The sequence below is a fragment of the Rhinolophus ferrumequinum genome, chromosome 6 (genome assembly GCF_004115265.2).
Source record: "Rhinolophus ferrumequinum isolate MPI-CBG mRhiFer1 chromosome 6, mRhiFer1_v1.p, whole genome shotgun sequence".
NCBI lineage: Eukaryota > Metazoa > Chordata > Mammalia > Chiroptera > Rhinolophidae > Rhinolophus > Rhinolophus ferrumequinum.
In genome coordinates, this window is record NC_046289.1 from 47542363 (window position 1) to 47560110 (window position 17748).

Below are 17748 nucleotides of genomic sequence, written 5' to 3' on the forward strand. Positions count from 1 at the left end.
ACAACTAGAACTTTCATTAGTATAGCTGAGTAGCTGCACAGCCTCTGACCCAGCAATTCCACTGGGATACCGAAAATGTTCTATTACTTGATCTCGGTGGTGGTTTTTTGGTGCATTCAATTTGTGATTATTCATGAAGCTATACATTTAGGACTTATGTTCTCTTCTGTATGTATATTACATTTCAACAGTAACATATATGTCAAAAAGAAAAGTCAAGCAGTACCACTGTATAGTAAAATCAACAATCCTATCTATACTCACTCTTTCCCTCCTGACTCCTAGAGCCACTCAGTTCTTAATGCTTTCTTCTGAATAATTTCATATTTTCAAGTAATGGGATTATTTATCCTTAAACTTCTTGCATTTTCTATTTTAGAGAGCTATAGATGTCCTACTACCATGTTTCCCCGAAAATAAGACCTAGCCAAACAACCAGCTCTAATGCATCTTTTGGAGCAAAAATTAATATAACACCTGGTCTCATATTACTGTAAAATAAGACCCAGTCTTCTATATTATTATATTATATTATATTATACCGGGTCTTATAGTAAAATAAGACTGGGTCTTATATTAATTTTTGCTCCAAAAGATGCATTAAAGCTGGTTGTCCGGCTAGGTCTTATTTTCGGGGAAACACAGTATGTGTACTTCCTACTATGATAACATTTCCTTTCATACATAACCTGCTGTTTTTCCTAGAATTGATAATTATACTATCTGTTTCTTATAGTGTGCTCCTGCTCAGGGGAACCTGATGTCTCCAGGACTCAAACCCTACCTATCCCTGCAGACCTTTAAGTTTTTATTTATTCGGCTCTGTCAGTTACCACTCATTTGCATCCTTCCATCTTCAAAAATTTTATTGATATCTTATTTGTTGTCATCTTTTCTTATTCTTTTTGGCCTTTTTGTCCCCCCTATACTTGAGTGGGATTTCAAGAGTCATACACAGGTCGTCTCAGAAGCCTACAGTTACTGTTTGTGTATAGTCTTCTAGGGGTGACCCATAAATAGTTTGGGGGAATATTTTATTAGGTCTTGGTATGCTTAACATCAAGCCCAGTAACAAGCATGTGGAAAGTACTTGAAAATTATATGTTGAACTGCTGGGAAAAAAAAAAGCCCGGTTCATTGTCAAATCAGCAGACCCCCACTGCCACCCCAACGGTCTGCACCTGGACACATGACATCACGAAGGGTGTGAGTCTCACCTGTGTAGTGCTCATTGCCTTGAGCAGCACAGGTGAGGAGCTGTGCCATGGAGGAGCCCACTGCTTTAGATGTACTTCCCAGGTCCTGAGCACATTTTTCCAGCTGTAAGAATATTCAAGGGAGAAGAGAGCTTAGAAGAAAAGAAACATCCACTGGAGTCTTAGCATAAAAAATAAAGCAGATTAAACTTTGGGCCTTAGCTCCTTCCTACCTACTACTCCAATAGCGCTAAGAAAAAGTGGGCTGAGGGGACAAAGCCTGAGCTTTAGAATAAATAAATCTAGGTTCAACCTCTGCTCTCTGCTCCCCACCTCCCACTGCAAGCTATGAGGAGTGGGGTAAATTACTGAACCTTTCCAAGCCTTGGCTTCTTGAGACGATGATACCTAACTCAGAAAGGTTTTCAGAGAATTAATGTATATACTCAGCAAATGGTAGCTGTTAGTGTTATGCCTTTAGAAGCTAATTTAGAAAGTCTGCACCAAATCCTTAGCGAGAATTAATTATGCCTTGGCAGGAAGTGGGCAGACATCCAACTGTACCACCTTCCTGGACTGTGGGACCATTCACATTGTTCAGTTTGATCATTATACTTTGAGGAGCTCTAACTAGAAGGAAATGCAATAGAAACAGAGGTTTGGAGTAGTAAATGAGATTATGAAAATGGGCAGAGTGCTTGTTTCCCATGAACCACACGTCATCTTGTTTTGTAAACTGAATAAATAATTCAGAGAACAAAGTCAGGAAAGGTCTAGGATAATTACTGGATTACTATAAAAGGACAACATTTTGGAAGAGAACTTCTAGGCAGACTGCGAGAGTGCAGAAACACATCAGAGAAGGTGTGCATTTTTACTCATCCCACAGCCTGATTCACAAGAGAAATAAAGAAATAGAAGCAAATGAAAAATAGAATCGGGTCCGTTATAGCCAACGATATGTTATAATACAGTACACACATTCTTTAAGAGCAGTTTCCTTAAAACTTACTTGGTGTTTCTTGTATTCTAACTGACCAGTGGTGTTAGGTAAAGGCAGAATTCATGCCACGTAAGCCTCCTCTGGTCTCCCTGGAGTGCAGGAGTTTGCAAAGGGATACATACCTGGACCACACTGCAAAACTGCTGGCCCCAGAGCCAAGCCTGACTATCGTTAGCTGGGTGACTTTAGTTAAGTGACTTAAATTTTCCGAGCTTGATTTCCCTTGTCTTTACAATTTGGAATAGCCTGACTTAACAAATATTTTCTGAGTGCTTCTCACATACCCAGCATTGTTCTATGGCCAATTAGATGTTCCTCAAGTCCCACAGATTCTAAAAGTTCATCCAAAGAGTAGCAGTAGTTAAGAGATCACTCTTAACGTGAGTGATCAAGAGCATGGGTTTTGGAGTCCTGGGGATCTGGTCTCAAACCTTGGTTCTGCCACTAACTGGCTGGTAAACACTGCACAGAATAATGAAAACTTCTGCACCTGTTTTCTCAGCTGTTAGAAAATGGGGTTAACAAAACTTGCTCATGAAGGTTACTGTCAGGATAAATTTTAACTATGTGTATACACAGTGCTCAATAAATGGTGATATTGTATTAGCAATATTCAGTAATGTGGCAAAGGAGGTACATATAAATACGAAGGATTTGGAGAACTTTAGCTACGAAAACCCTGCCACGAGCATCAGAAGATATCATAACATGATAACTGTTCTTCCCAGTGCTTTGTACTAAGTAATTTTTTTTTTTACACAAAATGCGATTGTTGGGAATATCTCCTGTATTTATCTTTATAATCTCATTGCCACCCATACCATAGGTAAAATACCTGAGCATAAAGGAGATATGGGATTTGTCCACAATTAGTTGATGATACAAGCTGGATCTAGAAGCCAGAACTCCTAGCTCCAAACCTAGTTCATCAGCTGCCCTGGGCATTCTTTTCAGAAAAAGGTCGCAGGATTAGAACACTGGCCTCAGATACTAGCATGTGTCTTGTTTATGAAAACAAGGGATGAATATTAACAGACGCCTCTTCATCCCCCATCAAACCCCAGGAAAGCACACACATAACTGTCACCAGACGCCCCTTCAGGGCAATCTCTAGCCTATATGCAGTTTTAAAGAAATGTGGTTATTCTAAGGCTTTGCATTCAGAACGTCTGAAATTCAGGCCTACTAAACCCAACCTTTGAAACACAAAACAAAACCAAACCCTGCCTAACAAGAGTATAACAAAAGTAAGAGCTCTACCCGCTGGCTGGCTCTAACATGTCTTACCGTTTCCCCTGGAAGTGGTTTCAGCTGACTCTCAATGGCAGCCATCTTGGCATCCTGCAGTTCATTCTTAAGTGTCTGCACAGTACTCAGAGCTGAATCGATTTCCATAGGACCACAGGCTTCATGGGCCTGTCAACAGAGTTGGGAATATGTGTACACATTCTGCTTGGGGAAAGTGTTCTCAGTTCTTTGCAACACATGAAATGCCTTTCTGGATGGACCCAGTGAATTTCCAACTCTAGCAATAGAAAGTAAGGATAGTAAGCATTTCCTGAGAGGGCAAAACCATCCTCAGTCAGAATCTTAGTCGTAACTTCCTTTGGTAATGAATTATGTATGTCTTATGACTGGATATACTTAAAGTCTCTAGGAAGCTATTTTTACCTGAAATGCATTTGCCTTTCAGACTAAGAGGATCCTTACTCTCCGTGACTGGGTTCTAGAGATAGGGCACCTCGCACAGTATGTGTGCGCAGTGGCTTGAAAACATGTGGTGAGTAAATACATAGAGGAACAAGAAAAGGAATGAACAAATGAACCCAGGACTCTGGACCAAGTCTTTATCACCTTATTGGTTCTCTTCACATATTCCTAGATTATAAAGCATTACCCTTCCATAATGAAGATTATGAAAGATTTTTTTTCCCTCAGTAATTTGCTTTAAAAAACTTTATTCTCTTCATTATTTAAAATACTGATCTCCAAATACCTTGATCACACTCCCCCAATACACATAATAATAAATTATATACTACATCTATAATTATGGATCAGTATATTAAATATTGGTAAATCTTAATTCCTTTCCTATCTTAGGTAATAGGAACAACAGCAGCAGTAAGTACTAATTGATTGATTTCTATGTGCCAGTTTCTACAGTGAGGAAACTGAGGCACACAGAAGTTAATTAACTTGCCCAAGTCACAAAATTAGTCAACAGCAAGGCCAGAGTTTGAATGCAGGTAGTATGATTCCAGAGACAATACTCTTAACCTTTACACTATAGAAATAAATATTTGGAAGCTCTCTGTGGCTTCCTGTTCACAGTGGACAGTCTCGCTTGAGTCCCACTTTGAGACTCACTGCTCCAGAGCAGTTATTTGAGGTGGGTGTGTGTCTAAGACTCACTGAGGAAACCTGTTAAAATGTAGATGTCGAGGTTTTATAACCAGAAATTCTGATTCGGTTGTGCAGAGGCGAGGCCCAGGAGCCAGCATCCGCCTGGTGACTCCGGGACACACGGTCCTTGGACTGCTGAGAAACGCTTTTCACTGTTCAAAATTTTATAGCTCAAAATGCTTTTTACTGGATATAATCTAAAGCTTGGGATATTTTCTTTGGTGATGTAGTGCACTGTTCATATTAAGAATTCAAGTCAGCTTCTATCCTTCCCTTGCTCATGGATGAGTCTGTCTGTTTCTATAAAGGGATTGTTACAGTGAGGAAACATGAATTCCTGCCAGAACATCTTGCTAACACCACATCAAACAGTGCAGTAATGAGGACTTCTGATAATTAATAAGTTCCAGAGACAGAAACTCATTAATCCCTAATTCTGTTCAATTGAAGACCTTGTTAAGGTGAATGCTCCCATTTAAGATGTAAAAAAAAACTTCAGGGCCAAAAAGATAAAATAAATGACCCCCTAAGATAGATTGGCTTCCCGTATAATTTGTTATTAAGTTCAAAAAAGGATAGCTGGAAGATATGATCACTTACTTTGGCCCACCATTTGCCTGGCACAAAGAAACTGATGACTACTAGTCTCTCCTAACATTGTGCAAAAAATAGACCATTACCCGTCCCAGGGTACATGGGAGGAGGGGGAAGTATGCAACCTAAAATAGTTTTAAAAAAGTCGTCAGTAACTAGAAGGTGATAAGTAAGTCTAGGAGAGTGTGGCTAAAAGTGGTATGAGCCAATGTACATGTAGGGCATCTTTAATGGTCACGCAAATGAAATGGACAAGAAATAGGCCCAGCAGTGGTCAGGCCCTGGGCAGAACCAAGGTCACACCAGCAGTAAGGAATTTAAAGCACCATTCTCAATGAGCTAACCGCTGTGAGAAGGATCCACTTGCCTTCTGTGAGGCGGTACGCAGCTCCGCCAAGCTGGTGGCAAGGTTCTTGGCACACTGGCTCAGCTGCATGGCTGCTGCCTGGTCGCTCACTGTGGGCACTGCGGCTTTGGCAGAGGACACCATCTTGCTTCCAGGCTGTAGAGAGGTGAGCAGAAAGTAAGACCGATCCTGGGCAGCAAGAGCAGGGAGTAGACCCAAACAGCAAGACCATCACATCAGCCAGAACTTACTTTCTTCCTAAAACAAGGAATATTAAAACAACCTACATTCCCCCTGAAGACTGCCACCCCAAATTAGATACTCTAGGAAAGTAAGTACGTTCTAGGAATGTTTAAAAAAGAAAAAAAGAAAGAAAGGCTGTGTCATCGGGGAACGGGCAAAATTGGGATAGTAGCTTAAAATCCTCATTTAAAGCAGATTTCAAAGATAATTTCTTATTAAATGATTCTTTGTGTTTCTTAGAATAGCTCTTATAATCTTTGTCTCAAATATATCCAACAGATTATTTAGAAAAATATAGGCAGACAAAATGAAACAAAATGACCTCTCATATCTTACAATTCAGGATAATTTCACCATGCATGAAATGTCTGTACGCATATATATTTTCAAAAATAAGATCACACATTAAAAATAATTAAAAAATTAGATCATATTATTTATTCTATTTTTCAAACTCCTTGTTTTACATATTCTATCTTTTTAATAGCGATGTAATATTCTAGTGTATACATCTGTTAATATTTTTCAATCCTGTATTGTTGGACATGTTTCTATTTTTTCCAATGACAAACAATGGTATGATAAATACCTTTGTAGCTAAAATTTTGTACATGTTCATATTTTTTTTGTATGAATTTTTAGAAGAAGAATTTCTAGAACAAAGAGTATACATAATTTTAAGGGGTTGAATGTGCATGCTATGTAACTGCTCTTAATAAAGTTGTAAAAGATTTAAGTGCCAGATCATGAAGAAAAGGGACAAAAGTTAATATTTTAATATTTAAAGAATTCATGAAATTTGTAAGAAAAACCAACATGAGTGCACAAAAAGCATAGACAATTTCACATAACAAAAACAAATAACTGAAACATGAAAAATGTTTAATATTGTGAAAACAAGGAAATGCAAAACCAAACAATAAGAACTTTACCAAGCAAATTGGCAAAATATATAATACACACACACAGCTTACACGTGTAAGCACATGGTGGAAAGTTCATGAACCTGTTTATCCAACCTCATGTGTGTGTGTGTGTATGTGTGTGTGTGTGTGTATTTTAAATGTTTTTCTTCAACTTGGAAAGGATGTATAAAAAATTGTGCTTTAGAGTTTCCTGTCAAGATTGTGGAGGAGGTAAATGTCCTTCCCTCCTCTCATGGCCACATCAAAATTACAATGAAACTACAGAACAGCCATCACTGAGAATCTTCTGAAGTGTAGCTGAACAGACATCCTACAACTAGGTACATACAGAAGAAACCACATGGAGACTGACAGGAGAGGTGGAGACGTGGAATGGGCTGATCCCACACCCACGTGTAGCAGTTAAAAATCAGGAGGGATATCTTGGCTGCAGAGGTCCTGCATGAAGAGTGAGTGGTCCCAGCCCCACACCAGGCTCCCCAACACAGGGCTCCAGTGCTGAGAAGTCCCCACAACTTCTGGCTGTGAAAGCCAGTGGACACTGTGGCTGAGTGAGATGGAGGGCTGCAGGAGTCCAAGGCATTCCTCTTAAAGGGCCTGTGTAGGGACTTAGTCGCTGATGGACTCACTCACTCTGGGGAAGCAGTTCAAAAGGTGCCAGGGACATATGGAGAAGAACTAAATTGTGGCTGCAGAATAAGGGCTGGAAGGGAAGCTTTCACCCAGACAGAAATGCTAGCAGAAGCTACTGTTCCTTTATTGAGCCCTCCTACCACCCATTCTGCACACACAAGCAGGCACCATATCTGAGCCTCCATCAACCTAGTTAACACCATTTGCCCTGCCCTGGTGATTCCCTAAGAACCTGCCCCACCCAAATTTTAGGCCCATCCAAGCTGCTTCCAATGGCTTTTACGAACAAATGGCCCATCGTGGCTGATGTTGCGGACTTTCCTAGAATCTCTCAAGGGTTCACAAACCACAAACAAGCAGCATCTGGTATCGGCATGCCCCTGACCTCTTGCTAAGCAGCCCCAAGCCTGGTATTAGCAGCAGTTGGACTCAGTTTGCAGCTTAGATTCTAGCAGGTACTTCCAAGACCAGCACACATGGCAAATATCTGCAGATCATTCTGCAGCTCATACCAAACGGCCCCAGTAGGGCACTGGCAGTACTGACCTTAGCCTGCAAAAGAGATTCCCCCACCCCAAAGGCCCCAGAACCAGCATACCCAGTGGCCAGCTTCAGATTATACCAAAGCACCACTCAATGACCAACAACCTCCACAAATGAAATATCCAAAGGGCAGACTGGGCAGGCACCAGAGTACTACTAAAGCAAATCCTGCCCAGAGGGTCAGCCTGAGCATAACAGCTCCTCTACTGTAGTCATGGTCAATCCTCACAACCAATCAGCCTAGGGTCAATCCTTCCCATTGATATCCCCCCCAACAAAAATCGAGGCTCAGCTACAACAGAAGGGCACACACAATCCACACAAGGGCTACATCTGGAGCACCTAGCTCAGGTGGCCGAGGAGATTGAGTCTCTGGGCCCCATGGAACAACTACTACATAAGGCCACTTTAAAAGCCTGGGAGACATAGCAGCGCTACCTAATACATAGAAACAAATACAGAGAGGCAGTTAAAATGGGGAGACAGAAACATGTTCCAAATAAAAGAACAGAACAAACTCCAGAAAAAGAACTAAGCAAAATGGAGACAAACAATCTACCAGACACAGAGTTTAAAACAATGGTTATAAGGATGCTCAAAGATATCAGGGAGAAGTTTAACAAAGAGATAGGAAACATAAAAATGGAGATAGAAAATACAAAATAAAGGTCAGAAATAAAGAATAAAATAACTGAATACTATGACATGAGAGGGAATCAACAGTAGATTAGGTAAAGCAGAAAATCAAATCAGTAATCTGGAAGATAAAGTAGCATAAAAACCCAATCAGAACAGCAAAAAGAAAAAAAGAATTAAAAAAAAATGAGGACAGTTTAAGGGGCCTCTGGGACAACATCAAGCATACCAAAATTCACATTACAGGGGTATCAGAAGGAGAAGAGACAGAGCAAGGAACTGAAAATCTACTTCAAGAAATAATGGCAGAAAACTTCCCTAAACAAATAGACATATAAGCCCCGAAAAAGATGAGCACAAAAAGGCCTGCTCAAACCAAGAAAAGAAAGAATCTTAAAAGCAACAAGAGAAAAGCAGTTAATTACCTACAAGGGAGCTCCCATTAGTCCGTCAGCTGATTTCTCAACAGAAATTTTGCAAGCCGGAGGGATTGGCATGAAATTTCAAAGTTATGAAAAGCAAGGACCTACAACCAAGATTACTCTACCCAGCAAAGCTATCATTTAGAATCAAAGGACAGATAAAGAGTTTCCCAGACTAGAAAAAGCTAAAGGAATTCATTACCACCAAACCAATATTACAAGAAATGTTAAAGAGACTTTTTAAAGAAGAAAACAATAAAGATAAAAAATATGAATAACAAAATTTCAGTAAGTACATATCTATCTTTAATATGTAGTTAAATTAAATGCTCCAATCAAAATACATAGAGTGGCTGATTAGATAAGAAAACAAGACCTTTACATACGCTGCCTACAAGAGACTCACTTCAGATCGAAAGACACACACAGGCTGAAAGTAGAGGTACAGAAAAAGATATTTCATGAAAATGGAAATGAAAAAAAATCTGCAGTAGCAATACTTATACCAGACAAAACAGACTTTAAAACAAAGACTATAATAAGAGGCAAAGAAAGCACTCATAATCACACTTCTGGGTATTTATCCGAAGAAACCCAAAACCCAACTTTGAAGGGACATGTGCATCCATATGTTCATTGCAGCATTGTTTATAATAGGCAAGATATGAAGGCAACCCAGGTGTCTGTCAAGGATGAACGGATAAAAAAGAGGTGGTACATATATACAAAAGAGTATTACTCAGCCATAAAAAGAATGAAATCTTGCCATCAGCAATAACATGGATGGACCTAGAAGGTATTATGCTGAATGGAGTAAGCCAGACAGAGAAAGGCAAATGCCATATGATTTCACTTATATGTGGAATCCAAAAAACAAAATAAAGAACAAACAAAACAGAAAAAAACTCATAGATACAGAGAACATTGTGATGGTTGCCAGATGGAAGGGGGGTTGATGGAATGGGTGAAGGAGGGAAAGGATTAAGAAGTACAAATTGGTAGTTACAAAACAGTCATGGGGATGTAAAGTACAACACAGGGCTATAGTCAATAATATTGCAATAACTATGTATGATGTCAGATGTGTACTAGATTTATCAGGGTGATGATTTTGTAAGTTATATAAATGTCTAATCACTACATTGTAAACCTGAAACAAATATAATATTGTATGTCAACTATCATTGAAAAATAACAAATTATTTTTAAAAAGTGTGCTCCAAATACTGCTAGTTGTAAATTTAGATTCATTCAACCTTCTTTGCATAACAATTTTCAACACGTATGAAGTTAAGAATGTAGAAACTTTTTGATCTGCTAATTCCATTTCTATTTACTTCTAACCCTGCCTTCTTCTTGTAAAGATCTGATATGTCTACGATAGCAAGATTAAAAAAACAAAAGAAAAAGAAAAAACAAGGGCAGGAACAGAGTGGACCATGGAATACGTCGGCACTGCACTGTCATAATACCCTACAATCCTGCCAGCAGTGGGGACGACACAGCTGGCTCCGGGCCCTCTAATCACCTACACGAAGAGAAATACCTTGTGCAATCCACAACTCTCAATGTCCCAAAGATAAAAATAAGCTGCTTGCAATCTTGTTTCTAGAAATTTCCCCTAAGGAAATAATTCAAGAGGAGTGAAAAGACTGGAGCACACATAAAGACTTTTATCATAACACAGGTTTTTTATGATGGCAAATAACTGAAAACAACCTATATGTCCAATGATGGGAAAATAGCTAAACAGTGAATATAGCCACGTGACAAAATATTATTTAAAAGCATAAATGCTCATAGGAGAGTCTATACACAATGAATCTCAACTAAAAATTATATACATACATACATGAATATGTAGTTAAAATGCGCTGAAATACAGCAAAGTTTCCATCTTTTATTTATGCATATTGGATCTATAACACTTGAAAAATTAACTGAATAAATATAACACTGGGTACTGTAATTATAGGTCCAACTAGCTGGGGACGAGGAAGAGAATGACCTAGCCCTATGAACTGTTTATGAGATACAAGTAGGCAGAAAGTGCTGAGAGATTTGAATACAAGAAGTATGTAAAAAGGGAGTTTTCACACAACTTAATATTCTCATTTTATTCAATTTTCCTTAAAATGAATGTACCCCTCCACCCACAAAGACCAACAGTACTTACTAATTCTACAATTGCCAGAAGATGCGCTCACCATTGCTTGTTTCCCAGGCCATGAATAATAGCATTAGCCACTCTGGGAACTAGCAAACCTAAAGCAACACCCAGGATTAGGTTGTTCATCCAAACCTGCAACTTATTACGTATTTTCTCTCATAGAAGAGAAGAGAGATAAAGACGATATTCAAGAAAAACAGGTTACATGCCATCTCCCGGGGCAATTTCCCTGCATGTTAGCATTTTGCTTTGCCAAGTAGAATCTACTTCTCCTGAAACTGCAACTACACAGAGGTCTCCCAGGTCTGCTTCCTGCAAAGACTGCGTTATGGCGCTGGAATTCCTTAATTCCCCCTCCTTGAGGATAAAGAATTCCTGCCCAGGGGGCTGTGGGTAAAGCCCCGGTGCACGCCTCTGTGTTACCTTGTGGGTAAAGCCCCGGTGCACGCCTCTGTGTTACCTTGTGGGTAAAGCCCCGGTGCACGCCTCTGTGTTACCTTGTGGGTAAAGCCCCGGTGCACGCCTCTGTGTTACCTGGAGGAAGTTCTGGCTCGAGATGATGAGAGCCAGCTGGGCACTGAGGTCTTCTGCTTGGGCTTGGCTGCCTCTGACCCCCTGGACCAGCTGAGGGATGTGATCAGCCACTGCCTACGGGAAGCAAAAAAGTCACAACTGAGCACCCTTAGCATGGTGAATTACTAAAACAGGATGCAAAATGTGCCAAGTGGCGAATGCTTTTTAAATGGGCTATCACTGGTGGGAGATGCCTGTCCCAGACCTTTAGCCTGCTGGGTCCTGACCAACACTGAATCCTAACACAGAACCTTTGGTACCCTTCTCCCACACATGCTCTATCTTCCCTGTTGTCCCACAACACTCAACTCATGACGATGCTCCAGAATGAAGCCTTAACAGAATGTCTTCAGTTCCAACTCGCACCACCCAGACTCATTAAGGGCGAAAACTTAGAACCAGAGAATTTATACAATTCATTGGAGGATAAACTCCAGTCATACAGTTCCATGGTTGGCAGAACGAGGGAGCAGTACCCAACTACCAGCATATTGCAGCACTTTGATTTCCTACTTTGCTGGCATACATTCTGCCTGCCAGCTTTCATGTCACCATGGCTCCTCTTCCTCTGGTCTCAGTAGCCCTTTTCATTTCTCAAACTGGAAAACCCAAGGCCCAGGGTAGAGGAGAGAGGAGCAGCGTCCGAGATGAGTCCACTTTCACATGACCTTCTGTCACAGTGACCTAGGAGACCCGTCTTTCACCCTGTACCCTCCCACATTTCCCCTCTGTGCTCATGTCCCATCTCACTACCAGGCCCACAAAGCTTACAGCACAGTGGGGTCACTGCGGAGGGAGGTCCCAAGTGCATCCCACTGTAGTGACACATTGTTTTTTCAGGAGCCCATTCCAGCAAGGGTTAAAAAAATATTTCCATGAGATTTTTCTCTCCAGGTCTCTCCAGGACTGCTGGCTCCAGAAATTTGGTCTACTTTCCCCTCTCCCACCTGATAAACAGTAATGCTCCCATTTCCTGACAGTGATACCCAGAGGCCGAGTATCCTTAATCTCTTCACAAAAAGTGGAGGAGGGGTGTACTGTAACAGTTTCTTGGACATGAGGAGCATTTGCTCTCTGAGAAGGGGAAACGCCATTTTTCCATCCCTGTTGGCCGGTGAATTGAGCTCCTAATAGTAAATCAACTCCCCTCCAGCAGGGGTCTGGTTCTCAGAAAAACCACTTCTTTACATATACAGTCTGGAGGATGGGGCCCTCCTGCACCACTGAGGCTTTTCTACTAGAGTAAACAATCCTCAATAGGGGGCTGACCCTAAAGAACCCGGAATTAGGACTTGGAGGGTCTGGGGTGGTTTCCCTCAGAAGTAAAGCTATTTCTGAAGTAGAAGCAGCAACACCCATCACATGTGAATCATTTCGTAGAGGAGATTTGCAAAAGGAGAGGGCAGTTAGCCCTCAGTGCCCCAGGATAATCAAATATGCCTCTCCAGCCAGCTCCCACTGCTAAGGGCAAACACTTACAGAAGACCTCAGTCAGACATATTGCCAACACGTGGTTAATGGCTACACAATTAGATTTCACGTCTGGCACTATTCAGGGGTCTCCTTGGAAAGTCCACTCCCTGGGCCCTCAGAGAAGGCAACAAAGGTGTTTACTGTGCCCTTTGTAGTGTGTTGGCTTCAACGTGGCATAGAGGCCTAGGTCTCAGAAGAACAAACATGCAACGATAGAAAGCACGTGGTCACTGAGGCCAGACAGGATGAAATAAACTCTCGAGATGCAATCAGTGTAAAGCAGGAAATCAACTCGCTATGAGCACAGACTGAATGCAAAGGCCCACCTCTCAAAGGGAGAAAGATACTCTGGAAATTCAATGCTTCATTACTATTTCAGAGCCTGAAAATGGCCCTGTCATTGATCTGTCTTGATTCAATCTCTCAAAAAGAAAAAAAAAACCACTGAATCTAGACAAAGGAAAAGACAATGCTGGGAAAGAACCGTCATATTCTTCCTCAATACAGCCATCCACTTAACAGACAAAAAAAAAAAAGACATACGTGTGTGCGTGTGTGCGTGTGTACACCTGGAACATGGGACCCGGAACAAACTGGATTAGGGGCCTGGATGATCGGTCTTAACCGAATTACCAGGGCACATGGCGTTCTAATGAGATCAGGGTTATCTATAGCAGACCTGGCTCTGGCAGCCAGAACTCACCTTGCAGCTCTGAACCAGCTGCTGCTGGGCTGCGGGGTTCTTGTTGGACACGGCTGCATTCTGGGAGGCGGCGATGGTCTGCGTGGCCGCAGCCGCAGCCTGCTTAGCTGCAACCTGCAGAGGACAGGGAGAGGAGGTGAGCAGGGTTTGCATGTGTCAACATAGACATGCACATTTACATATGTCCCCTTTACTACAGGCTTGGCGTTGGATAGCTGCATGTGTAATTAGGGAACTCCAGGCACAGACTCTGCCTTTTAAATACCACTGACGACCCTAACAGTGCCCTGTTATCTTCATTTGGCTTACATTCCCTGGAATGAGTGATAAAGACAAGCACGCTTGAAAGCTCAAGTTCCATTATTCACTTGCCTTTCTCAAAAAGAGGAGGAATAATTCCAGGACCACAATGGCTATGATAAGCAGCACCCAGTCTAAATGTTTCAGGGAAAAAACATTTCTCCCACAGCAGCACGGGCTGCTCGGGGTCAAGCGCAAGGCTGGTGCCCACGACTGTCCTCCCACAACCCAGGAAGCCTTGGTTCAGACAGGCCGGACGCTCCCACCGGAGCACTTCATCGTGTGATAGCTCTCATTCTTGTGTCCTTCCAGGAACAAGGAGGCTGTTTTTTTCCCAGAAGTCAGCAGACTACACTGGAGGGATTATACACTACCAAGGCAGGTTCTCGGCCTCCAACAACCCAAATTTTAGTGTAAGAGTCTCCTGTGTATGTTTGTGAGATTTATTTTTTTACAGTTTGTGCCTATGACTAATATTTTCTTTTTTCAGCATAAATGTTCTGAAAAATGACAAACATATTTCTTATTACTCCATTCCATACCTCTCTATCCAAGCCTGATCCCCATCTCCAGGCTCCCAAACTCTGTATTTTCTATTGGGAGCCCTGAAAGAATTCTTGCCTCCCACCCCACAAAATATATACATTTTTAGCTAAAGGTCCTTCCTGAATGTAGACATCCCTCAATGTCCGGGGGTGGGGAGGAAGTCCTGGATCTTCCTGAAAACAATTTGAATTTAAGAACGTGAAACTCAGAAAAGATTTTGCCTTTCAGAAACCATCAACTAAAGCAATTTTTCAAATTGTGTCCATGTGCCTACACCATGGAACCTAAATATAACAATGAACATAAACCAACATTTCAAATGGTTCTGAGAAAACACCTAAACCATTCAACTCTATTGCTAATCTTGATTTAGCTTCCTTTACATGGGCTTTGCCTTATTAATCCAATTATTCTTTCCAATAAATTATTTTTGCAATCTAAAATAATGTTCACAAAATCAGCTTCGTTACTAACCTCCAATCGGTTGACAATTTTTTTCTTGATGGCATTCTGGGCAGCAGCATTGGTTGCCACCCGGAGACCTTCTGCAGCTTCTCTCAGTCTTTGCTGCTGGTCCTCATTTTCAGGGTTGGCTGCAGCTCCCTGAGAAGATGAAAAGAAAGATTTCAAGCGTTCCTGGGGGGCGGCATGCCACAGACACTGAATTCACACCTCGAATTTTACTTTTTCGTAGCAATACAAAGTATCTGGAAGAGAGAGCCAAATGCTTCAGGCAATATTTTTATGACAAAGATGTCTCCTCTCAACAACGACAACAAAATATCTACCAAGGGATGTCCCAAAAATTGCACCGCAAAACAGTAGAAATCCAATGGTAATAATGAAACACATGAGATCATAGCCTTGGTTGTCCATATAAATTAACTTGTGGCCAGAAATCCATGATTTAAAAGATGTCAAGATAAATCCCCCCTGCCCGTATCTCTCAGAGAGAATTTTATTTTAATTGGCATGACTGACACATGTCACTGCTGAAAGAGTCTCCTGTCCTGTAGCACTGGTAAATATATATAAATGGGCTAAGATTACAGTGTCAAACAGGGGTGGAGGAAGCACGGGGGTTTGGAACGCCACCCCAAATACTGTAAGGAAATATTGTTCACCAGAGACCATGTCTAGAAATTGCATTCCTAGAGAGTCTGAATTGGAAAGTGCAGCAAAGTAGAATGGGTACCCAACCGTCCTGAACTAATTGTAACTGAATTAAAGAAATTTGATGCCCCTATCTTGTCAGGGAGAGAGTAAGGTGCCATGCACAGCCCATGGCCACTTTTACTGTGTTGCTGTAGGTTCAAGTGTCTTAGGAATCCAAGTGGATTTGAATTAGATAGGTGGGACTTTGAAGTAGGGAAAGGCTAAATAGAGGCAGTATAGGGAGACGATGTGATTTTAATGCACAGTAATTCAACAAAGACTTCAAGCACATCCCACCTTCCACTCCTATCTTCAATAAAAGTGGCAATCCAGATTTTTCTCACAGGGCCTGGATGTTTTGTGACTAGTGCTTGGTATATACCATGTTTCCCTGAAAATAAGACCTAGCCGGACAATCAGCTCTAATGTGTCTTTTGGAGCAAAAATTAATATAAGACCCAGTCTTATTTTACTATAAGACCGGGTCTATATAATATAATGTAATATAATGTAATATAATACAATACCAGGTCTTATATTAATTTTTGCTCCAAAAGACGCATTAGAGCTGATTGTCCGGCTAGGTTTTATTTTCGGGGAAACATGGTATAGATGAACAAGTTACTTACCACGAATATTTTAGGACAATATTTGCTCAGAAGGCAGATTGTTTGGGCTAGCTTTGGATTCTTTCGCAAGCTTATGAAAATCATGTTAGTTTTTCTGATCATCAGGTATTTTTTTTTAAGCCACTCCTTTACCAATGTCCCAAGTGGCACACCAGCTTTTATTACATGTGCTGCCGAAGCAAGCACGGCACACCAGCTTTAATATTTTGAGCAGCAGGAAACCACTATTTCCTCCCTTTACACTGATGAGGGTATTTGGGTCCTTCCTGAACAATGTCTTTGCTCTGATGATTGTGTATTAGATACAGGGTACTAATCTTGGCCTGAAATCTTCGTTACTGATTATGAAACATTCTTTTTCTGCACATTAAATACTATATTCTTTGGAAGTCTAACCATTTTACATTCTTTAGCTTTCAATAAAATTCAGCAAATTAAAATACTGCTATGAAGACAAAGTTACTTTTAACTAAAAGTTAAAATAATTTACAAAAATATTTAATGTTGTCCCATCTAATAGAAATAATCAGAAATAACAAATACTTTAAAAATAAGTTTCTAGTAACTCATACATTCAGTGAATTGGTCTGGGGAACTCTGCATATCTGGAAATAAATGTGCACATCGGTCCTACCTTGGTCCTCGTTATGTGGTGGTAGGCTTATTCGTTTTGAATTTTAATTTTCTCATTTGTAAAATGAGGGATTGATTCAATTTTTCACAAAAGTTCTTTGTGAAAAGAACTTTTGCCAGTCTAGCAATTTTTGTGAACATAAGGGTTTGCTTGAAATAGCTTTGTTTAGCCTTACAAGGGAGGAAACAGAAACAAAACTAATAAACACCATAAATAAAATTAACTACTATACAAAATGAAACAACAACTCTAATGTGTATGTTTTGCTAAAAGGGATGGTTAAGAGCAGAGTTTTTTAGCTGAAACAGGTATCAGGGGACAAAGGAAGTTCAGACCCTGCTCGTCCTTGAGTCTCTCTTCAGCCCTACCCATGATGCATCTCAAAGAACTCTCAGTCCCTCAGGTAATACAACGGTGAGTCGACAAGGAAGGTCTCCGTGGTTCACTGCATGTCACAATACATTTTAAAGGAAGTAATTCATATACTTGTAATTCTGTTACAGGCCAGGGAGCTAGGATAAGATGTGTGGATGTTTAATGGATCTTAAATGCATAGAAATACATTAAACATGTTATCTTTTGGGTATGAAGCTGATGGTGATACTTATCTGCATTTT

The 17748-nt window shown here is 40.8% G+C and overlaps 1 protein-coding gene across 7 annotated transcripts in view; it reads right to left on the reverse strand.

Annotated features, from left to right (window-relative positions):
* The window catches only part of TLN2 (talin 2), a 419393-nt gene that overhangs the window by 125176 nt on the left and 276469 nt on the right, over window positions 1–17748 (reverse strand). For all 7 annotated transcript variants that reach the window (XM_033107584.1, XM_033107586.1, XM_033107581.1 and 4 more), the window contains 6 exons: window positions 15188–15316; window positions 13868–13981; window positions 11653–11766; window positions 5567–5701; window positions 3487–3615; window positions 1218–1320 (listed from right to left, as the gene is read on the reverse strand). In XM_033107584.1, coding sequence (XP_032963475.1) covers window positions 1218–1320; window positions 3487–3615; window positions 5567–5701; window positions 11653–11766; window positions 13868–13981; window positions 15188–15316 — 724 coding nt within the window. The remainder of the gene's footprint in view (window positions 1–1217; window positions 1321–3486; window positions 3616–5566; window positions 5702–11652; window positions 11767–13867; window positions 13982–15187; window positions 15317–17748) is intronic.